This window comes from Camelus ferus, chromosome 20, assembly GCF_009834535.1.
Source record: "Camelus ferus isolate YT-003-E chromosome 20, BCGSAC_Cfer_1.0, whole genome shotgun sequence".
In the NCBI taxonomy this organism is placed as follows: Eukaryota; Metazoa; Chordata; class Mammalia; order Artiodactyla; family Camelidae; genus Camelus; species Camelus ferus.
In genome coordinates this window covers 31,841,608-31,865,885 of record NC_045715.1, presented here as the reverse complement: position 1 = coordinate 31,865,885, position 24,278 = coordinate 31,841,608, and the positions used below count along the sequence as shown (strand labels likewise).

General features: G+C 42.5%; 1 protein-coding gene across 1 annotated transcript; it reads right to left on the bottom strand.

Annotated features, from left to right (window-relative positions):
• Positions 1–1,439: 1,439 nt before the first annotated feature.
• On the bottom strand, positions 1,440–24,170 carry MEP1A (meprin A subunit alpha). Its single transcript, XM_032463209.1, is given in 15 exon segments — positions 1,440–1,654; positions 5,217–5,493; positions 6,454–6,627; positions 7,356–7,829; positions 9,313–9,528; positions 12,317–12,466; positions 13,078–13,299; positions 16,296–16,471; positions 19,861–19,978; positions 21,985–22,060; positions 22,558–22,598; positions 23,844–23,894; positions 23,983–24,013; positions 24,015–24,071; positions 24,073–24,170. Coding segments are annotated over 15 exon segments (2,310 nt in total). The 5' UTR covers positions 24,163–24,170; the 3' UTR covers positions 1,440–1,497.
• Between the last annotated feature and the right edge of the window lie 108 nt (positions 24,171–24,278).

Below are 24,278 nucleotides of genomic sequence, written 5' to 3'. Positions count from 1 at the left end.
ACTCGCTATCTTGCTTTATTACCGTGAGACTCTGTAAGTGTCAAGGTGGGGTTCGAGGAGATATTAACTATGACTTGCATTTGACAGACGAGTAAGCTAAGACCAAGAGCATACATGAATTTACTAAAACTGCAGAGCAAGGGAGATGGCCCGTCCAAGCCTGCGGCCAGGGAGCCTGATGTCCAGGCCTCTTTTCTGTCCCCTAAAGCAGCAGTTCTCAGCATCAGCATCTCCTGGGGACCTGCTGAGAGTGCAAACTCTTGGACCCCACCCCAGATCTACCGAATCAGAAGTTCCTGGGGTGGTGCCTGCGATTTGTGTTTTTACCGACCCTTCAGGGGAAGCTAATGCACCCCAGGCGGGAGAGTCAGTGCCAGGGCGCGGGGGCTGCACTTGCTACAAACTCTTCTCACACCTTTGCATTCAAGGGACTCTTCCTAACCCCTCACGTTTGTTCCCAGAATGGCCGTGAAATATGTACTTAGAAAGCTGGTTACGTAGCGCCTGGACCACTCTGGCTCCTTGAAGCATCTTCTTGTAGTAAACTCCTAATGCAGCTCTTTGTGGGGCTTGTGCTGACTGGGGATGGGACCCTCCACATTCCTTTCCACTTGATCTGTCTTGGAACTTTCTTGCCTCTGGTAATTTTCTCTCCTTAGAAATCCTAGAAAGAAAGTGTGTCTACAAATACTTCTTTTACATTCTCTTCACCCTGCTATTTTCAATTTGTTAATATAATAATTTTGTGCACACACGGTATCCAAAATGTACTTTAAAACTTAAAAAGACTTGAGAAATAGCTTTTGCACAACTCTCTCCCTACACACACACACACACACACATTCATATACAATTCTGGACACCTCGAAGGTACTGATGAAATATTTATTGAATTTATTAAAGACTTTTCCTTAGAATCAAGAGGAAGAAAGCAAATGCTGCTGTCAGGAGGAATCTGAACTTGAAATTCTTTAATACACAAGACCCTGAAAGAGTAATAACTCTATTGTGCCTGGATGGAAAAGAAGCACTGGAGTATTTGATTCTGATACAAATGACATACGTGTTTCATTGTAGGTATCTCACCTGCAGTAGAAATTAGTTTCTATATCTTAGCTATTCATTCAGTTACCAGTTCATTCATTCATTTTCACTGAGTGACCACATGTGCCAGGCCAAGCAGGCTCCCAGGCATCGGGCTAATGTCGTAAATGAGGGTCTGCCCACAGGGAGCCTACAATCTACAGGAAAGGCAGTCTATTAAACAAGGGATTTACAATTCAGTGTCATGAGTGTCACACACTAGAGACATCTGGAGCCCAGAGCAGGGTGACAGAACCATGTGGGAGGGGGGCAGAGAAACCATAAGGGTCACACGGGAGGCTGGAGGCCAAGCAAGGCGGCTAAAAGCCGCCCCAGACTGCACTGAGTACCGGAAGAGAAGGGATGGTCTGGGTGGAGGAGGCGCGTCTGCGGTCTGGCTGACGTCAGCGGGCATCACTGCCTTGGCCTTTGGCAAAGGACGGAGATGACGGTGAAGGTCAACAAGACCGTGGTGGCCGCGCCGCTGATGAGCAGGCCCAGGACGCTGCCGTGCACCTGCATGGCCTGACATCGCTCTCCAGTGTAGAAGAAGGCGTGCCCGGAGACGCACCTAGGGGGATGGGACACAGGGGCTGTGGGAATCACCCGAGCCCCAAGAGGCTCCAGGCCACAAGACCAACACAGCAGTAATGGCAGCGAACACCTAGCGGTTACTCACACACGCCTGGCTTCCTTCAGAGTGCTTTATATGAGTCAATAATTTAATCCTGTAACAACCCTTTGAAGTGGTGGTTAGTACCAGGTCATTCTTACCATTCGCGTTTCACAGAAAGGTCAGATAATTTGCTCAAGGTCACCCGGTTAGTAAGTGTCTCACACTTGAAGTCTGATCCCCGGAGGTCTGTCTCCTGGCCCGGTAATCTGGGCCACGTGCGAAGTTCAGGGGGAGGGTTTGGGACACCAAGACTGTGTTGCCTGACACTGGCTCCGACTGTGAGCTACAGGGAAATTCTCCAGGTACAGCGCCTGACTCGGTGCATTCATTGGAGCTGAAAACTTACAGACAATGTCAATTAAAATATTAGGGCAGTGAAGGACAAAGAAAAACAACCTCAAGGAGCAAAGTGGACAATAGCCTTGAGGAGCTCAGCATCCAAGGAAGAGAAAAAAGATAAAGGAGCTGGTGTGAAAAGAGCAAGGGCAGGAAAGCCCACGATGAGACTGGACAGACCTGATGATGAAGCAGATTGTAAAGGCTTCGAGACTGTGTTAGGGAGTGTGATTTATCTGAAAAACCACTGGAAGTTATTTCAGAAAATTTTTTTTTGTAACATGCATTTCAGTGAATCAATTTTTTTTTGTTACATGTATTACTTGGAGGTAGAAATAAAATGAGATACACTGGAATGTGTTCTCCCTCCAAAAAAACAAGAAATGTTAGGGCAGGTGAGCGTATTGCCACCCGTCTCTCAGGCTGCCCTGCAGTTCACATCCGAATAGTGAAGATGTTGTACCATCACAGCATTCGACACATAGCAGGCCACACCTTGGGTTTTTTTTTTTTTTTTAATGTTATTTGATATAAAGATCAACTCAGAACCAAGACATTAGAGGTAGGGTTTCATCCCTTCCATTGTAACAGTTCTACCCTGTGTTTTAAGCAACATTTCTAATCACGAAGTTGACTCACAGAGCAGAATGAGGCCACCAGAAATCAAGGCTTCCTTTGATTAATCCTGGAATTATTTTACCTTTAAAGGCCTCATCTCTAGACTAGGAAATGACTTCTTAAAAACCAGAGTTTGTTCCATTTTTTTTCATGCTCAGTCTCCTCCCAATACACTTGAATTACATTCTCTAGTATTGACTTAGAGGGCCTCCTCCCACAGAACAAGCTGCAGGTTTGTGGGGGAGGAATGACTTGGCTGAGCAGAGACAGATACACGTGGAGAAAGCCCTGGCTTTCCTGCTCCGAGAAGGATGAAGCCAGTCAGGGCACACCTGGAAACCTGGCACCCAAGGACCTATCAGCAAAGAGGTGCTGACTCAGGGCTGTGGATCCTTCAGGAAACAAGGTAGGTGGGCATCCTCCAATACAAGGAGCCAGAGCTTTGGAAAGAGTGACTGGTTCCAGCTCTGGGGCAGGAAGGGGAGCCGGAGCATCCGGTGGCCAGACAGTAAGATCCTGTTCATGGAAGGATAGGTGCGTGTTGAAAGGGCACAGGAGCCAGTTCAGAAGGGCTCCCTGAGGCCAAAACTAGAACAATATGAGCAACAGGATAACAAGAACATTGTTGAAACATAGCCCATAGGATGAGATAAATGTTTATGGGTCCTCAGTTGTATAAACAAACAATTGCATGGATAAATGAATGGGGAGGCGGGACGCTTATGCTTTATGGAAGAATTTTACTTAATGAACATGGAGGGAGCAGAGGAAATAGAAAATCACCATTAGAATATGACAGTGGGGGTTGTTGTAGCAGGACCCACAAATGGAGGCTAAGATTAGTGGGTGTCGATTTGAGGAAAGGTGGGATGTCCGTGTGGTCTCTGAAGATCTCTGCCCTCTGCCAAGATGCATGCTAGTTACAGAGTGAGGAATGGCAACTTCTCAGCACGGAGGCCTGGGGGGCACCCTCTTGGCCAGAAGATCAAGGTTAACATCACCAGTAGTAATACGCATTGACATCAGGTAACCCTCCCGTGACCCACTGAGAAAGGCACACCACACCTTGGCCCTTCTTGCCCCAAACGTACAACTTCAATATCATCATGAGACAACATCCCAGTTGAGGAACAACTTACAAAATAACCGACTGGTACTCTTCCAAAGTGTCAAGGTCACAAGAGACAAGACTAAGGACCTGTTCCAGATTGTGGGAGCTAAGGAGACATAAAAACTAAATGGAATGTGGGCTCCCGAATTGGATCCTGGAACAGAAAAAGGACGTTGGTGGAAAAGCTGGGGACATCCGAACAAGGTGTGTGGTTTAGTTAATACTACTGTGAACAGCATTTAGTTTCATTAATGTTCATTTCTTGGCTTTACTGATTGTACTCTGATTATATAAGTTGTTGACTTTAGGGTATGGGAAACTCTGCAGTACTTCTGCGACGTATCTATAAGTCTAACGGTATTTAAAAATAAAAGTTAATAAAAAAGAAACAAAGTAGAGAGCATAAAGAAGTGAGAAGAAATGTAGATGTTTTGAACCAAGCAGATGGGTTCCCACATCTGCTACTATTCTGTCAAGTGAAACTGATGGGTCTACATCCTTTTATGAAATAGTTTATGCAAATGACAAACATTATGAAAAGAACTATTAAATATAGCAAACTGCACAGACAGACAGACAGACAGACAGACCTGGAGGCAAGTCCCAGCTTCAGCATTTACCATCTGGGTAATTTGAGACAAATTACTTAAATTATCCAAGCTTCAACTTCCTCATGCACTAAACGGGGATAAGAAGGACCATTATGTCACGGGGTGTCTCTGAGGAAGTAGTTCAGATCACGCATGTGCACTGCTCAGGGGAGCACGTGACACGTAGCAAGCAGGCCCCCAATATCAGATATTCTTACTACTGTTACTGAAAACATAACTACAATAATAGTACAACAGCACTAACAGACACTAGACATAATAATAGTAACTAAAACAATGATAACAGCTGCTGTCAGGGAAGATCTAAGCTTGTGTTCTCACGCTGGTAAATCCTAGAAGCTAAAATCTCTGGGTCATTTTGGGGGAGGGTTGTGGTGAGGTAATTAGTTTTATTTACTTAATTTATTTTTTATGGAGGTACTGGGGATTGAACCCAGGACCTCCTGCATGCTAAACATGTGCTCTACCACTGAGCTATTACCGACACCCCTCCCCACCCCGCTCTGGGTCATTTTTGAGCCCTGTGGTGGACTTTAAAATTTCAACAATATTCAAGATGTTGCTAACAACGCCCCAGAGTGAGAAAGGGGTAAAAGTCAAGAGACAGGAGACTGGGACTCCTCTGCCCTGGCAGGACCCCTGCTCCTCCCACCGATCTGGGGCATGGCTTTGTGGAGCAAAGTTGCCCCGACCTGAGACGCGAGCCCCTCAGCAGGGTGAGCAGAGCCGGGGCCTCCCCTCTGTGGACCCGCAGCTGCAGCCCCCAGGCCACCGCGCCTACCTGCAGCTGGCCATCCCCTTCACGTCCACACAGATGCCTTCATTTTGGCAAGGGTTCGGGTCACACGGGTCTCTGAAGTACTGTGGCCAGTTGTGGTCCTCCAAGGGGCCCGAGCTGTCCACCGACCGCTTCTGTCGGCTGGGCTGCCCCTGGCCCAGGCTGCCCGGTCGGGCTCCCTCTGGCAAGACCTGCGGCTCCTGGTCTTGGAGAACGAGGCCTTGGGGGGTCAGCCTGCTGCCTTCAGCGTGGACCTCAGTCTCGTGAAGGTGGGTGATGTCTGGAGGAAGCAGACAAAGGGCGGTGAGAAAGACCTACGATTCATATCTGACCACAGTTCACTTCCACACCCGGAGAACGTTCCCTGGGCTGCCTCTGCCCCTCGCGGACATCGCCTTTAGTGGCACGGAAAAGTGGCTCTGAATATATGCACTGGATTCTCATAATGCCAGCCATTTTATGTATTTATTTATATCGATGTAAAGTTGACTTAAAATATTAGTTTTAAGATGAACAACCTAGCAATTTGACATTTTTATAGATGGCACTCCACGCAAAGTTATTATAAATAGAGATTAGACCCCCTGTGTTGTATATTATGCCCTTGTAACTTACTCATTTCATGCATAGTAGCTTGTACCTGTTAATCCCCTGGCCTCATTTCTCTCCTCACCTCTTCTCCCTCCGGTAATTCGCTAGTTTGTTCTCTGGATCTGTGAGTCTGTTTTGTTACATTTATGCCTTTATTTTGTTTTTTAGATTCCACATATAAGTCAAAAGCATACAATATATGTCCTTCTCTGTCTGGCTTACTTCACTAAGTGTGACACCCTCCAGGTCCACCCCTGTTACCTGCGCACAGCAAGAGTTCATCCTTTTCCCCTATTTTTATTTCTAAAGTAGCCTGATCACATCTTTACTTATTTAACTTGAAAAAATAAGCATAAAGTGAGCATGGGTAGGCTGACTGAAACTAAACTGAAGTCAGCAGACTGTCACATCTGATAAATTTTACAAAAAGATGACACAAAAATTGTAGTTCCTCCCAAGGACACTTAAAATCGAGGGGAATCCTTGAGTAACAGAGCAAAACATGGTGCTCTTAGAGTGCATCTTTTTTTTTTTAACCTAATCCCCCCAAAAGATCCCCACTTTCCATGAGATGCTTTAAAAAGATCTATGTAAAATCAACAAACACGCAGAATATAGGATTATTAATTTAGGAAAACCAGCTAAATACCTTCAAAGTCCACAAACATGATAAGATCATCATTTTTAAGGAAACTCCTCCTTTTCAGCATTTGGTGGGAGATGACAGCACTCCAGCCCCAGTCGATGCCTCTATAACAGTCACAGCTGTTATGATAGGATCCCACGGTGGATGGCCTGTCCCAGATGACGGAGCCGTTGATCGCTGCAAAGTTACAGGTAACGGAAAGTCACGTTACATCTTTCTTTTCCACTTTCCAATGTGTCTTTAATGAGTATCTAGAGCTTTGTTAATCAGAACAAAAATATGTTGGGAAAAATCAGGTTATTTACTCTCTCTGGGAGGATTAAAACTTAGAACTGGGAGTGGGGCAGAGCAGAGAACCACAGCTCCAAATGATCAGTGGTCCACTACTGAGTGACTTCCTCAATGAAGGAAGAGATGGCTATAGCTTCTTCCTTTTAAGGCTTAAGTCTCTTCTTTTTTTTTTTAAAAAAAAAAAAAACTTTGCCCATTTCTTTATTGATGCAAGTTTGTTTCCTGGACGTACCGACAGTCAGCAATACTTTAGGAGTCAGTGCATTAGCTCTGCTCGGAGCCTAGCAAATTCTGAGTATTTGATAAATGATTAGCAGGACCCATCTCCTCGGACAGAGCTCAGGGAAGCAGGGACTGCCTGATTTGCTTGTCTTCGAAGGAGCTAGCACAGAGTTTGGCACATTGCAAGCCCTTCCTAGATGCTTGTTGGATGAATTCAGGAAGGAGGGAGAAAATGAGATGATATTGAAATGTGTAACTTAAGGCTCCCCCATGGCAATGGCGTTTACGTGCCCACGGAGGAGATGTGAGGGTAAAGCCAGTCTCTCTTGCACAGATGAGAATCACATCTTCTGGCCCTTCCACATCGAGGGGCAGTTCTTATAAACACCTACCTGCAGATGTCTGGGACTTGGAGGTAGTGAACACCATGCTGGAGGACATTCTCTTCATGACATCGGGTTCCTGGTCGAGTATTGTCATGATCACCTGTCTGTTTTCCACTGGCCACTCCAGGACAGCGTCATTCTCTCCACTGCACAGGTGGAAGGCAAGCCCCAAGTAGCCAGAGCGCTCGGAGGTCATTCTGCCGTGAGGGTATAAGGTCAACCCCAAACCATAGCCCTCTGAATTGTAGAACCGAGGGCTCTGAAGCCTGTCCCCTTTAGCCGTGTTCTGCAGGACCTGGGAGAAATTCCGGACTGTCCAAACCCCTGTGGGGCATGGGGTTTCGGTCAGAGTGATGTCGTCCAGGTAAATGCCCCCACGTGAGTTCTGGGGGTCACCTTTTGTGCCCTGGAAAAGGTAGCGAAACTTCTTTTCCTCTCTAAGCGTAACATGGGCAATTTTCCAATTTTGGTCAGAATCTCCTGAGGACAGAGAACAAAGTCGGTGACCACTGTGGCCAACATTTTCTGAGCACTCACCTTGAGCCTGGTGCTGTGGGCTTTGCTTGTTTACAACAAACAAAGAGATAGGTACTATTAGAAACTCATTAAGGAACTTTTCCAAAGTCACGTATCTAGTATGGGAAAAGAGCTTAAAAAAAAAAAAAAAAAAGACAATCTATGATTTATCAAAAAAATCTTAATTATGAGTTTGTTTTCCATTTTTATTTAATTCCACAGGTTAGGGTTTCCTCTGGATTTGATGGTATAAATGACCCCCATTCCTTAATTTTAGCACTGAATTCTCAAGCATTAGGCTGAACCATATAAGACAGATATTTTATAAGCCAAAAGCTAAACAATTGGCAGTTTCCTACGGTCCAGCCTATGACATCATGCTGGAGAGATCTATCGAAGACTCTGAAGTAACCGATAACTTACAGGACAAGCTGGATCTCCCCTATGCAAACTGACTCACTCCCAAACATCCTTTTTTTTTTTTCCTTTTCCTCATATTCACTGAAATTCCACCAAGTAGGGGATTCATCCTCTTTTTTTAAAAAAATAATTCAAATAGAATCACCACTATCCAGATAGCCACATTCTAGTAAAAATCAGGTCTTGATTTTCTTTTCTGAAAACTGAATCGGAAGTGGGAATTTGGAATCAAGAGATGGAGTAGAAAATGAGAGGATTATTCTAGAACATGGGATGCTTACGGGTCTGGGAAGAGAAAACTGCCCGGCCAGAGAGACGCAGAGCTCCCCAAAGACCTGCCCCTGCTTTGCCACTGCACCCCGGGTGCTCCAGCTGGATCACGCTCACATCCAGCCGTGGCCTTGGCATTTTAGGATTTTCATGCTGACCCTCCGATAGAACTACATCAAGTCCCATTTAGGACTATGTCGATGACAGTGATGAAGTTAATAGATACAAGTGGCTCTTAATTCCCACCAACTTCACAAGTAGGTTTCAAGTTACTGTCGTTTATCATTCAGTTCTCTGAAACAGATGCAGAAACACATAAGGCCAACTATCTAACTACCCTCTCTCCACAGCATCAATTTCTCCTTCCCTTTAACCTTCCAGTCTTCACCCCTGAATCACCCACCTTTTCTGTCCCGGCTTTCTCCAAAGTTCTAGTGAAAACTGGATTTTTATAGTCTGATTGGCTTCCCCTTTTTTTATCTCCCTGATTGGCCTCTTACAATAGTATATTTCAGCCTCACCTGAGCCCTCAATTTCTAAGTGGTTAAAACATCCACTGAGTGGTTAAAACATGCCAGGCATTACGCATGTAGAAGAGGGGGGAGGTGGAGGAGAGGAAGGAAGAGGAGGGAGAGGACGAGGGGGAGTGGACGGGGAGAGGAGGGATGAGAGAGGGAGGAGGGGAAAGGGGAGGGGTGGGGCAAGAGCACAGCCCGGATGTGAAGCCCAGTCAGTCCTCGCACGATGCCCTTAATACCTTGGAAGGTCTTCACCTTGACCAGCTTGCGGACGCTGCCCGTGCTGTCGTCCCTGCGGACCCAGATGACCAGCCTGTCCAAAGGGCTTCCCGTCATTTTATAGAAGAGCTGCAGGCACTGCTGCCGCCTCTTTGGGTAAAGGATCCTCGACTCCAGTAGAGCTGCCTCCTCGGCCGCCCCCGAGCTGGTGCTGAAGTGCATGTAGAAGCCGGCACCTGGGGAGACAGCACCCCGAAGTCCCATCTCTGGCTGCCCGCACCCCGGGCTGCCGCCAGCCCAGGCAAAGCGAAACGGTGAGCAAGAGTCATTATCTAGGGCTCTTCTGGGGAAAATAAACAGAAGGCTGGTTGTCAGTGAATATCCCGTCTGTCTGCGTGGACAGAATCGCTGGCCGCAGCCAGGGCTCTCCCGCGCCTCTTCTGATTGCCTTTGTTCCTGAGGTTGTGAAATGGATACCTCTGGCTTGAGGAAACGCAGGCTTGAAGCCAAGTTCGATGGAATTTAATGTCTATGAGATGAGTTCCGTTTTCTTCATGAACTTCATTGTTTCAAAGAGAGACTCATTCCAAGGAGAGGAGCTGGCTTCCCAGTTACATAAGAAACTGTGGGATTCAAAGTTTTAGGAACTGGATTTTACATGTTCCCAATGAAAAGGGTTCAGTTTCGCCTGGTTCTAGGCTAACGACTGGATGTGTTGTCAGTGGTAAAGAACGATCTTTACTGAGTCATAAAGATGGCTATTCAAGGCATATTAGGGGCTAAGTGAGGATTTCTCCGGAGTGTAAAGAAAGCTTTGGAAGAACACCAAAAAAGAGAGCAGAAAACATCAACATTTATGCCAGAGGTTGGGTTTGCCCAACTCAGCCATCTCAAAACTCTCTCCCCCAAAACAAGCAGGCAGCTAAAGGAAGGACACTTTTTCAAAGTCAGGGGTAATGAACAATTCTTGCATATAAAAAAGTCACTTAAACTGACTCCCACACTCAACCAAATGCTCCACTCAAAACATTTCACTGAGTAAAACTGAAGTGAGCACCTGGTGCCGTTCTCGGTACTTAGACCAGATGGATCCCTGCCTCATCTCGCTCCATGCATGGGGCAGGTGCCTTCCCCACCGGCAGCGAACATCGATATTTAAGTAGGCTCTCCACAAAGCTGAAAAGTATCCTAAAGGCTTTAATATTTCATCAGTGAAAATTAGTATTTTTTGTTCTTCTCAACACTTGAACTATACTTGCCTAAGATCTCTGCATTAGGGATTATTGAGTGCTTGGGTTAAGGCGAACAAGAGCTCAAGACAGCTAAGAAGGTCGCCAGGTGGTCCTTGCTCAGGAATTCCACCAGGAGTAGTCGGAACTGTGACAGTGGAAGTCTAACAACGCGGGCCGGGGAGGAAGGAGACCTGAATTCTTGACCTGGCGCTGCCACAAACTGGGTGTTCGTGCACCTCTCAGGAAGTGGCCTCTATCCTTCGAGTTCTTTGCGTCTCTGCATCTACCTGAATGGTGCTGCGCACTCTAGCACAGGAAACACGGGCTCAGCCAGTGCCTCCTGAGGAAGAAGCATAGAGGCTGCTCAAGTGATGCTGATCAAGCATTCTAGACACTTCTCCTGGGCTGTGGTCCTTTCCTACTAAAGTGCTAGAATATTCTTCCAGCAGACTCCCCTCACATGGGGATTACCTTTCTGTTTACCTGGAACTTGTACATCAGCCCAGCAGCAAGCTCACAGGAGAGATTAGATTAGAGGCTACGATGGAAATTTACAGAGAACTTCAGGCTGAGATCACCCTTTGGACACTGGAGATGATAGGCTTAATAATCTGACATGTGACCGAGACTTTCACCCTTGGTCAAGGCTGGAGGAACATTGGCAATGGCTTACAGCCTCTGACATTCTCCCTGGTGGCCTGGTGTGTGGGTGATAAGCTGGGTCCCTTCTGTGAAGGAACTATAACCAACTCTCACATGGGCATGGACTCAGGGACTTCCTAACAGTCCAGTCTTTGAAGGGTAGTTGTAATCTATAACCCCACTTGCTTCCAAATAGGGTAGACTTGATTTCAATGAGAAGCACAGTAATAAAAGGATGTTAAAATAGGAATGACATGTAAATGGAACCTCTGGAGAGAAAGGGAAGATGGGGGAAAAGTAGAGTGAAGCTGCAGGTCTGTAGCTGAGGGCTTTATATGCCTTATCTCCTTCCGTGCTCACCCTGAAGTACCAAAAGCTTGATGGTCAGAGAGGCTTACAGACACAAAGACTTAAAAAACCACCACAACAAAACAACTTCCTGTGGTCACAATTAGCAAGTGCTGGAGCCAGATTTCAAACAAGGTCTCCCTGACTTGATGGCTTTATTCCCTGCACAAACCATGGGAATGATCTGAAGCTATGCTATCCAATATGGCGGCTACCAAACACATACGGCGGTCGAGCACTTGAATTGCAGGCCAGTCCAAAGTGAGATGTGCTGCAAGGAAAAAATAAATACACACCAGATCTCACATACCTAGTATAAAAGAGCCTGCAGTATCTCATTAATAGTCTTTATATGGATTACACGTTGAAATGTTAATATTTTAGATATATTGGGTTAAATAAAATATATTATTAAAGAGAATTTCCCTTGTTTCTTTTGTTTGTTTGTTTTGTTTGTTTCTTTTTTTATGGGACTGTTAGAAAATTTGACATGACATACGTGGTGCTCACTATAGTTCGGTTGGAGGACACTGCTCAAGAGAAGTTACTCTGATTTACAAAGTCATATCTTATCAACCATGTGTCCATATCAGTTTTGTCATAGCTTAAAAGCATCTTTCTTTTGCATGCTTTTTATTGAGTTGAATATAAAGATATGAGAAATGGTTTTTGTCCTTGTTCAGAGTTCCAGGCTTGATAAGTAACATTCCAACTGAGGCAAAACATGCTAGCTGCCATCACCCACTGAACCTGGGGAACCACCTCAGCGTGTTCAATGTGTCTCCTTTCTGTCTTCACTGACCTGTGCATTGTCCCACCAAGGTGTGATCCACTTGTCCGGGCTGAGTGCTGGCCTCATGGACCCAGTCAGCATCATCTCTGGTACTCTGAATCATTCCACAGATGTTTGCCTTCTCAAAAGCACAGTGGTCCAAAAAGGTGTGAGTTGTGGCTGCAAATGATATTTTTGTCACCTGGTTAAAAATGTAAGGCATCTTATTTCAAATACCTAATGTCTTAGGCTACTAAGACCTCATTGTTTAGGTACAGCAGGATCATGAGCTTTTCATTGTCTTAATTTTTTTCCTCAAATGCAAATCCTACCATCATCCATTAGATCATAGAACACACCAATGTAGCTGCAGGCCTGCTCACCTCACAGAGTCAGATGATAAAAAGGCTGATCATCATGCTTTGCTATGAATGCCAATTATGAAGTCCTTTAGATCAAGAATGAGGTACCTATAATGCTGGGCTTTGTTCTCAGCAGACCTTCTCTACTTACATATTAAGCAGAATTAAAGACTGTCTCTGAAGACTAGTGGAGCCATTTTAGAAAACATCTCATCTCGAGCACTGGATTACTCTAGAAACCACTAACCAGGGCAAAGAATTTTGCAAGATACAAACTACTTCCAAGCCTATAACTACCTTGAGCTTTAGGAATGATGCACCTTTTAAAAGGAAGCAATTACAGCTCCTTACATTGGTCCAATATTTTCACTTTACAAAACACAACCACATAACTGATTTTCATAACCATCCTGTGAGGTGGGGACTCACTGCAATTGTACATTCGGTTCAGCCTCTCCAGATCGACGGCACTGAAATCCAGGCGCTGCCCAATGATGGAGTTAAACTCAGGGATCTTGGCCGTGATGGTAGGGATGCTGTCATTCTTGTTAAACGAGAAAGGCTGGTAGTGCATCAGAGACTCGTAATCATACGGTGTGTTGAGGTCAGTGATGATGTTGTCAGTGTAGGTGTTAAAGTTGTGCTGGTAACCTGTTGGGGAGAGAGTCCACAGGTCCTGTTCATTCATGTCATTTCTCCATCCTACCCTCTTTGACTAGATACTCAAGCAGAGACCAAAAAATAAAGGAGGGAGCAGAATAATGCATCTTTGATTTAAATATATAAGTATTTAACATATTTTATAATTTGCACAATGTATATGAAGTTAATATATATTAATTAATACTCACTAATAATATTGTGATATATTAATACATTATATTATAGTATATAAAATTATTATAATGAATATTAAAAATAGATGGTATAATTAATACTAAATATGTATCTATAACATATTGTAATGTAAATATAATATAATGTAAATATAAAATGCATATTATTAAATATATATTTAAATCAGTTTTTTATACATATAAATAAATAAGTGTGTGTGTGTGTGTGTGTGTGTGTACAAGGCTTTAAGAAATAGAAGATCAAATATTAAAGTGAAGGCAGGTATTTCAAACAGCAGGAAAAGGAATTTTTGAATTCAGGAAAACATTCAGGATTGATACATCTTGCTAACAGCCAAGTCCCTCATCCACCCAGAGTTGTACCTGGCCAGCTCTCTCACAGGTTAGGAACAAGAAATCTGAGAGGCAGACAGAAAGGTTAGCAGCTGGCAAGAAGGTGGAATCCTGTCAATCAAGGTTCACATTCTCCTGGTCCAGAAACAGCCTCCATGGAGAGAAAAATTAACTAGGAAGAAAACTGACTTTCCTTTCAAAATAGAAAAGGAAAATATTTTTGATGAGAGTAGTGGTTACAGCACAAGATCAGCCATAGGCAATTTGTCAACAAAGGGACATGGCTGTGTCCCCATAAAACTTTATTTACAAAAGTAAACAGATATGGCCCAAGGGCTGTGGTCTGCAGACCCCCGCTAGACCTCAGTTTTTTGGGGTTTTTTCCTTAATGGAAGGGAATAGATCCAGAAAACACAATCCTGACTTAAGGAACAGAGATGGATTTGGACAGAGAAATATATTGCCAGTAGAGTATGCTGAGGTTAAATAATAAGATTGTCATCAACTGCAGATGAGATGCAATAAAAGTCATAAATCACCCAGAGCAATAAGACTGTCCTTGTTTATGATCTTAATTGGATTGGATTTGAGAAGAGTTCTCCAGTGACTGCAGGCAATTTAGATTTATGGAATTACACCTGATGAAAACAGACAGGAGGTGAACAAACACGTTGAGTAATCCACGCTCCACGTGGAGCAAGTCTGCAAATTACCCTGGCAAACACTCAGGCTCCCTCTGAGGAAGGGGACCTCATTTGGCCTAAAACCGTCTTAAAAGCACTGAGCTCTGTGTTCTTCAAGATTTAAAAATGCAAAAGTTTTCCGCATCCTCATGTAATTTTCAGCAGAGTTAAGTATGTGCATGAGAAAGTAAGAAACTCAGGCCTCTAGGCAAATGCAAAGTCTAACAGTGCCCTGAGCATCCCTAGCAGCAATTTGGTCCTTTGACCTGCGACCTGCACTCTCTCCCCTCTACACAGATCCAGTCATAATGCAATTACCCCTGGGAGACAAATACTTTATTTTAGATCTGTCATCTCATGTCTGGGTGAATACTCCCTAGAACTTCTTTAGATTGGACTGGGAGGCAATGAAGAATATTATTTGGTCTCTAGCTCAGGGGTTGAATGGTAGGGTGGCTAGAAGTGTCTGTGTGGAATGCCAATCCTTTATTAAGAATTTACAAACCAGAGGGTTTCCTCTTCCCGCCAGCACTCCACAGTCAAGAAATATCAGAACAGGAGGTACCGGGAGATGGAGAGGTACAGACTGAGAACACCCAGAGGTGATTTTGATAGAATTAGCCACCCGTACCCCTGCCTCCTGGAGGAATCACTGATGCACCTTCCAAGTCCCTAAAATTCTTGGAGATGCACTGCAAGAAATGAACTCATCCACGAAACTGGGATCCAAATAAAACAGATAATTACAAGACAATGATTTGCTTCATGAAAACTGTGTGGTCATAGTTAAGGCACTTCGAATACTTTCACGTTTCACTCATCTATCATTGCCAAAAATAATGCTTTTCTACTTCGTGAACTAATTCCTAAATAAAAACCAGGTCTTTTCAGAGACACAGCATTGAATTCCTACCTGTCCCCATATAGGGAAATTGTGGGATAATAGTGTTTTTGTGTCTTTAAAAGCACTCTGCCTAGTTGTCTGAAATGATTAAGGTAGGTAGTATCGAAGGAAATCTAACGAAACTAAAGGACATCAGAATTGTTAGAATAACTGCATAATAACGTGTGACATGAAATAAAACTGTGTTGTCCTTTGCAAAGTATGGGCTGGGGGCAGAAGGAAAAAGATGCTTAGAAAGGCAAAGACTTGTAAATTTTGATTAACCAGAACTCAAACTATTAGCTAGAATTGACATAATAAGGGGTCCAATTTCAGATTAAAAGTTTGGCGGTTTTGGGGGGGGGTTGTTTGTTGGTTTTTTTGGTTTTTTTTTTTGTTTTTTTTTTTTTTTTTGCTGCTGTTGTTTTGTTTTTAGACACCTATCATTAGTTTGGTAAAGCACTAAAAAAGTCTTGTTTATGTCTTAGGATCATCATACAGTCAACTAAACCTCATGTAGCCACAGATTTCACATCCAGTAAAAGGACCCTGACATCCTCAGAGATCTAATTCATTTTACTCACTCAGACAGGAAAATAGAATTTGAGATGGATTTTCAACAAAACACCGAAACAAAGCAAAAGCTTCTGATTAACTTTCAGTTAAGCCCACAGTGAGTTACCTAACAGTCACCATTTCCTGAGACACTTATCTGGGATTGGCCACAAGCAGACCAGCATGGCCCACAGGAGAGGTCATGTTCTGAGCTCCTCCTGGAGAAGGTGAAGCCCCCATTCACACATGGGTTCCGCCTGGTCATCCCAGGGTTGGTCTGAGCACGTGAAAAAGATAATAGCAAACCCCACCCAACCACCTTGGGTTCATACACACCTGGAAGAATTTCATCCCACCAGATGTTCACGTAATCATCCCGGTCCGTCCTCGACTGCTCATGGTAGAACCCCAAAGCATGCAGGATCTCGTGTTCAATGATGGCCTTATAGTCACATCCCTCACCAATGGAAAGGTTCTGTCCCACATGGAGGTTGCCAACCTCAGACCAGCACCTTTAAAGACAAGAGAGAAATTTTCTCCTAGACAATCCTTAAGAGACTGTAATTCATAAGATTCTAGAACACAAACTTGAAGGAAGTTAGGTTTGATTTTTAGAAATAAATGATAAATTAGCATCCTCATAAGCTAATGGTTCAATGTAGGGGACTGGTTAAAAAGGCAACATTCCCTGGAGGGAACATTACGCAGGCTTTAAAAATAATAGTCTATTATAAAAGTGGTCCGTACTCAGAGGCAAATCAATCCTAACAGTGCAGCAGCTAAAAAGAAGTAAAAATTGGCATTTTTCTTCACCTATACAAACCCATGGGGCATTCCAAAGAACAACCCTATTGCTTTTATACCACGATATTAAACTGTTTCTGAGTGGTGACAGTGGTTGATTTAAATTTTCTCCTTTGTATTTAAATGACTCTCCAAATTTCCTGTAGTGAGCAGGTATAAATTTTATGATCATGAAAAAGAACCTCATTAAAAATGCAAGTTAATCAAGTCTACTTCTTTGGCTAAAACCCAACCTGCAGCATTTTGACAGCAGGCAGCAGGCTGCCTAACTGATGTCTGAAGGGCTCCAGGCAAGAGGGACCCATAACTTTGCTCAGAAATCAGTGGACTCAGGCACTGCTGGCAGATCCTCTAAATTCCTCCTGTGCACGCTCTTTCCCTCTTTTTCCCAATCATTTTTGTCTCTTCTCATAAATCTGATTTCCCACCGCTATTAGCAAATCAGAAGCTTTACACAAATTGTCTCTTTATCTGCTTTACATTGAAGACAGGGATCTATACTCCAACCAATGCTCAACAGAAATTTAGCAATAATCTTAACTGCTGTCAACAGATTGCAAGTTACTTGGTGACAATCACATTGAATTATCTGCCATTGTGTTCCCAAATAGCTAAGGTCACCTACATTCAAATGCTAACAGACTTGATTTCTACACTAGGATGGATCTTAATTATTTTCTAACCACTTTATTAAGGTATAATTTACATACTGTAAAAGTCACCAATTTCAAGTGTACAATTCAATGACCTTTAGTAAATGGACTGAGTTGAGCAAGCATCACCATGACCACCTTGCTTCTCTGACAATAGTATTTCATGACCAGATCAGAGTTTACTTTGCAAAATATCCATAATCTAGAGGAAATATTATTTATCTTTTTTTTTAAAACATCTCTCCCTTAACAGAAAGGCATAAGTTGCAAAATACCATCACTTCAGCACTCTGTGAATCTTTGACTTTGTCTTTCTGAAAAAGGCCAGTTAAGCTCCAGATTCAGAGGACTAGGACTCTCAAGGGCTTGGGGCACTCTGGACCAGTCCCTGGACGTCTTCCTCACTTTTCCTCTCCTCTGACTTAAAGGTAAGGGAGACAGCTTCTGGCCATAAGCAGTGAGCCCCCCAGATTCTGGTGTTACCTCTCTTCCCACCCCACCTCCCATTCATCCTCCCCCCTCCTCTGCCTCGCCATCCTTCTCCCTTCTTCATCTCTACCACTCAGCTGGTCGTGTCACTTCACACGACCGGTAGAGGTCCTACTTCTGTCCCCCAGAGCCCGCGACACTCACCTTAGTGCATGACAACTATTCACTTGTTATTACACTCCCACCCTCTCCTGCCAACTGGGAACCTTGTGAGATCTAAGATTGCATCTCAGGCTTCTTTGTACCCACAGACTAGCATCTTCTTGGTACATAATAGGTGCTCATAATTTTTATAAATAAAAGAATGAATATATATAAAACAGATAAACAACAAGGTCCTACTGTATAGCACAGGGAACTATATTCAAGCATCTTGTAGTAATCTATAGTAAAAAGAATATGAAAAGGTATATATATATATGCACACACACATACACATATATAAATGAATCACTACACACCAGAAATTCACACAACATTGTTAATTGACTATACTTCGAGTAAAAAAAAAAAAGAATGAATAAATACTCAGGAAAGTAAGGTATTAACTTGTATCCAAGTAGTCATCAGAATTTCATTATTTTTACTGATTTTTTTCATACTTTTTTCTTTTATTCTTTTTTTAATTAATAGATCTTTTTAGGATAGTTTTAGATTTATAGAAAATTGAACATATAGTATAGAGAAGACCATATACTCCGTTTCCACCCCCCAGATTCCCCTATTACTAATACATTGTATTAGTGTAGTGTATTTGTTATAATTGAACCAATAATGATACATGAACTAAAGTCCATAGTTTACATAAGATTCACACTTTGTGTTGTACAGCAGTAGGGGTTTTGATAAATACACAATGTCATATATCCACCATTATAGTATCATGCAGAATAGTTTCACTGCCCTAAAAATCGTATTTCATACCTCCCTTCCTCCTTTCTCCTCAAACCATTGGTAACCACTGATCTTTTTTTTAATTGAAGTCCAGTTGATTTACAATATTTGTTAGTTTTAGGTGTACAGCAAAATGATTTCATTATACACATATATATTCTATTTCAAAAAAGGCTATTACAAGATATTGAATATAGTTCCTTGTGCTATACAGTAAACCCTTGTTGTTTACCTATTTTATATATGGTCGTGTGTATCTGTTAATCCCAAGCTCTTAATTTATCCCTCCTCCCTAACCCTAACTCCCATTCCCCTTTGGTAACCATAAGTTTGTTTTCTATGTCTGTGAGTCTGCTTCTGTTTTGTAAATATGTGTACTTGTTTCTTAAGAGACTAAATCACATAGTAACTTCCTTTTGTACCTCTTGTCTCCATCCATAATTAACAAAATCCCCACCTTCAGAACTAAACAACTGAATCCAGGCAACACCTAGTGGCAGCGACGGGAACTGCAGTGTGGAGACCTCCAGGTGGGTCTTGAAGACACAAACCTACAGAGTCCTGGCAGATGGTGGCTTTGCTTTCCAACTTCATCTAGTCCAGACTGGATAACATAAACACCACAGAAGATAAAGCTCTTCTTTCTTCATATACCACTTACTTCCTAGAATTAAGTAACTATGAAAAGCAAACTCACATCTAGAACTTTTCAAAGAGGTCCAGCCAAAAGAGTACTAAAATTTAAAACAGTGCCTTTAAAAAGGATGCAATTTATGCTTTAATAAACCTGACTTTTAAAAAAAAATACTATAATTTAAAACATGACCTCAAACCAGGAAAAGAATTGAGATGTGTCTCCCCGGGACCCAGAGGTATCCAAACAACTCATTCTTCACACAGCATATAGAAAATGTGATGCAGTTTTGCAAAGTCACAGTGAAAGGTTTGATTTTGCTTTTGGTTTCTTTCCAATTTCTTCTTTTAGCCTTTGAAAGAGATGTGACACTTTTTATAAATCAAGAGATGTATGGTTTTCACACTCTGTGAAACTTCGTACTAACCCGTCAAACTTCTGAAAGATGATATATGAGCTCTCTCCTTCATAGGGCTTGAAATCCACACAAGACTTGAGGCGAAACATTTCAAAGGCATAGAGAATGGCTCCTTTGGCATTCAGCGCTGCAGAAAAAAAAAATTTTTTTTAAAGTATCAATGAACCTTATCTAGATCTTGGATAATTTATAACATAGAAACATAGAAAATCGTGCCACCACATGAAATCCACAGAGGTCCATTATAGATTTTTTTGATAGTAAGTAGATTCCTTGAAAACTAAATCTGAAAAATTACTTATGGATATAAATACTGGGTGCATACTTTAAATGCGTAAATTAAATGTATCTACAAAATAAGCATACACTTATGTACATGTGGCTGAACAAAATCCTAAAATAACTTCCCCACTTTCTCCCTTTCCTTTCTCCCCATTTAAGCAGAAATTCTGAGTGCATTGCCTCAGGAGAGCCACATGGCAGAGCAGAAGACAAGTGGATATATAGATAAAGCACCTTGGAGGGAAGCAGTGAGAATGGGGTTCCTTACCCCAATCTAAAAAGACACCCCTCTTGCTGGAGGAAGAGAGCAGAGCTTAGAGAGGCTTGCGGGTTCTGGAAGCATAAGAAGTACAGGTAATATTTTATGCTGCTTCCCTGCAGGACCCCTGAGCCATGGCAAGGATAGACAGACGGCTCTGCAGACAGCCTTAGAAAATATTTCTGTAACTCAGGTTTGGAACCAAAGCAGCAGAAGCCTTATGGACCTGAAGGGGCAAGAATAAAAGATATCTAGGGTCAACCCGTGTGGATCAGTGAACAAAGATCAAATGTGATTCCCTTCCCCAAACAGCACATGCACATACCTGGGTATTGCATAAGACAAGGATGGGTGGGGAAGAAACATATTCAGGAGAAGCAAAGATGGTGTTTTACTGTGTGTGTGTGTGTGTGTGTGTGTGTGTGTGTGTGTTTATCTCATCAACTCATCGGAGATAGGTCTCTAAGTCAAAAATTAAGCTGAGTTATATAAAACTAAATTATATTCCTTGCACACTTGATTTTGTGCATTCTCTCAAAGAGTTTATAACTCTTGGTCATTTACCAAGTACTTACCTCATATTTTTCTGCCCCTAATTTCATTTAATAAGCTCCCAACTTGGACATTCCACAACTCAGATGTCATAAAATCATACTAAGGACATTAAAGAAAGTCATTGGAGTAATCAGTTAATTAACTGTGGAAACACACACGGCAACAGTAAGAGCATGCATTAAACCTGTGGGAGGATTTCCCCGGACTTTTACCTGGCCTCACTTAGTAACATCTATAACTTAAAGAAAGTTTGATGGCACTAAAATGCTGTCTCTCAGATTGTGTTGCTTTTGTTATCTTCAAGCCAAATGGTGGAACTGCTGAGAGCAGTTCATTTTAAAATCACGTCTCTTCTGCTTTCCCCACACCTGAGGAGACTGTCAAAGGGGAATTAAGCAACTCTGTAATAATTTTGTAAAGACTGTCTTGACATCACTGCAAAGGAGGGAAATGCAAGTAAAGCCCACTCGAAGCCTCCTTCTTCACCGTGAAGCCAGCCCTGAGCGCACATCCTCTGAAAGCCACGCGTGACGCTTTGTGTGTTGTCTTCACGTGGGTGGTCGGCTCCACTCAGGACACTGTTAGCTCCTTGAGAGAGAGGAGCTTAGCCTTTGCCTCATTGTTTCTTACTTCCTACTTCTTCATCCTGCCCTGACGTGGTAAGTTTCACATGGCTTTGTCTTGGGCAATCGTGTTGGTTTTGAAAACCACTGGTCCTCCTTAACCCTGGATCAAAGGTTTCATTGCTATGATGTCAGATCACGTTTCACTTTTGTTCTTCGTGTTGCACCTGGTCTTATTAACATGTTAGTGTGTTTTGCATTTTAAAAATTATTACTTGGTACTCTGATCTCAGACCGGTTAAGCAGCACTGGCTTCGATGTAATGTCATGCCGTTCATGCCGTGAGATAAAGAATCGTCTTGGAAACACCCTCTTATACGCTGGGTTACTCCAAGTCTGAAGCTGATGATCAGAAGGAAAGGGAAGGGAGAAGAGTTCAACTCAAAGCTCCTAATGAGCATCAGTGAATATTACCCAGGTTGTCGGCCAGAATGTAAGGGATGGGGAACTTCCACCTGGTGTTGGGGTCTCTCAGGCCATTTCTGGAATTCTGTAGGAACAAAGGCAAAAGTGACTGGACAGCTGTCTCCCTAGCCTCCTCCTTCTCTAAACTCTCACACCACAAATAACGTCACACAATTCAGACAGTTTAGTAGCATTTGTCTTCTGATTGTAAAAACGATAGAAGTGCATTATAGACCATTTGGAAAATTTAGAGAAATCATTGAGAACCAACTAAAGGAGACCTACAACTCCTTGAAACTGAAAGAACCACTTAAAATATGGTGGCCAGTTTCCGTCTCTCTCATACATCACTTACTAAGAAAATTGGATGGATGAGCAATTTCATCATTGTAGACTCTTCTGTACTGTTTGCTAATGTTTTAGTCTGTTTTTGTTACCAGTAACCACATGGTACCAATTATCAATGAGATTTTTTTCTTCTCCTCCACAGTTGCCCTCCCAGGGCTGGACACAGAGCAGAGGCTCAATCCTATGATACAGCCAGTCCTGGGGACAGTTTCTGTGTCACTGGCAAGCACTCACCCGCAGGAGGATGTCCCCTTGAAAGAGGTCCAAGCCTGCAGCTAGACATGGATTTTAAAAACAGAAATACTTGAATGAGAATTACTAAAAGGCATCTCACATAATAAAATGAATTTTTTCCATTGTAAAATTTTAGTTGTTAATTTTTATGTGGTGAAACTCTTTTTGAAACAATGCAAACATTCCTTCTAATAGCAAATAGCCAATAAATATCATGTATTGTCACATCCTATGTTTTATTTTTTGGAACAAGAAACCTAGAGGGTATTCTGTTTAGTGATATAAGTCAGACAAAGGCTCTATGTTATTGCTTATAGGTAGAATCTAAAAAATAAAATGAACCAGGGAATATAACAAAACAGAAACATACTCACAGATACAGAGAACAAATCAATGGTCACCAGTGGGGAGAGGGAAGGGGGTGGGAAGGGGCAAGATAGGGGTGGGGGATTAAGAGGTACAAACTACTGTGTATAAAATAAATAATCTACAAGGATATATTGTACAGCACAGGGAATACAGCCAATATTTTACAATAACTATAAATGGAATATTACCCATAAAAATATTGAATCTCTGTGTTGTATCCTGAAACTATAATACAATGGTGTAAATCAACTATACATCAATGAAGAAGAAACCTTGTCCAAAAATCTTAAAGGTAAGGGTTGGAAGGAATCTTTTTGGTCATCGACTCCAAACCTCTCACCCTGTGGTGGTCAAAATGGGACGTCCTGAGATAGGACGTGAGGTCCTAGGTGGTCAGCAGCTGAGTGAGCTGTAGCACTCCTGACTTCCCGTCCAGGGCCCTTTCCGCTATTATACCATCCTTCTTCCCAACCCTAGTTAATTGGATTGATTTTGTTCTTCCCCATGGGAAAAAAAAAAAAACAAACAAAAAACATGGCACCCTCCAAAGCCAAGCTGAAGGTACTGCCTTTATAATAAAGAAGACCAGGCAAATATGGGTAGATCTATTCAAAACTGCAAACGTCTGCTTCCAGGAGCTTAGCAGAATATACTTTCTCCCTGATGGTAGCCCTTGATTCTGGTCTCAGACTGTTTCTGAAAGTGTGATCCTTAAAAGGGAAGACCCCTGTGGGAAAACTATAGGCATTTAAAAGAATGTCACTTATTACAACCCTCATGTTTGACAAGCATTCTTTTCTATAAAACACAAACTACTTTCAGACAGAATCACCAGATTGAAGACAAGAGTTTTCAGCAATTCTATCACAGGATTTTAAACCCTATCAAGCCATTAATAATGCAGGAATTTCACCCACCTAAATTGATTTCTGAAATATCCTTCTGTTCATCAAAATCTCCAACGTGTTCTGTTAAACGTGGGAAGGAAGATTGTTATGAGTCTTGCCGAACGAAAGAAAGTTCAGAAACACTCTATGCATTTCAGTTAATTCTTACCATTTCCTTTAGAAAGATGCTTAATCTGAAAGGAAATAGATAAACAGAAAATGGATAATGTAGACTGGAATGAATATTTCCTAATACCCTGAAGAGTAAAATGCTACTTACCGACACAGCTGCTATGTGGGCAAAAAACACGATGAAAGGGAGAATGCAAGGGAATCTCGTCCAAATCATGGTTGCAAGTGAACAGACTTTAGTGAAGACACCTTGTGATAAATACTTGGACCTTGCCCAGGCTGTCACATTAGAAACTTTGATCCCTGACATATGTTCTGTAGCACTGAATTCAT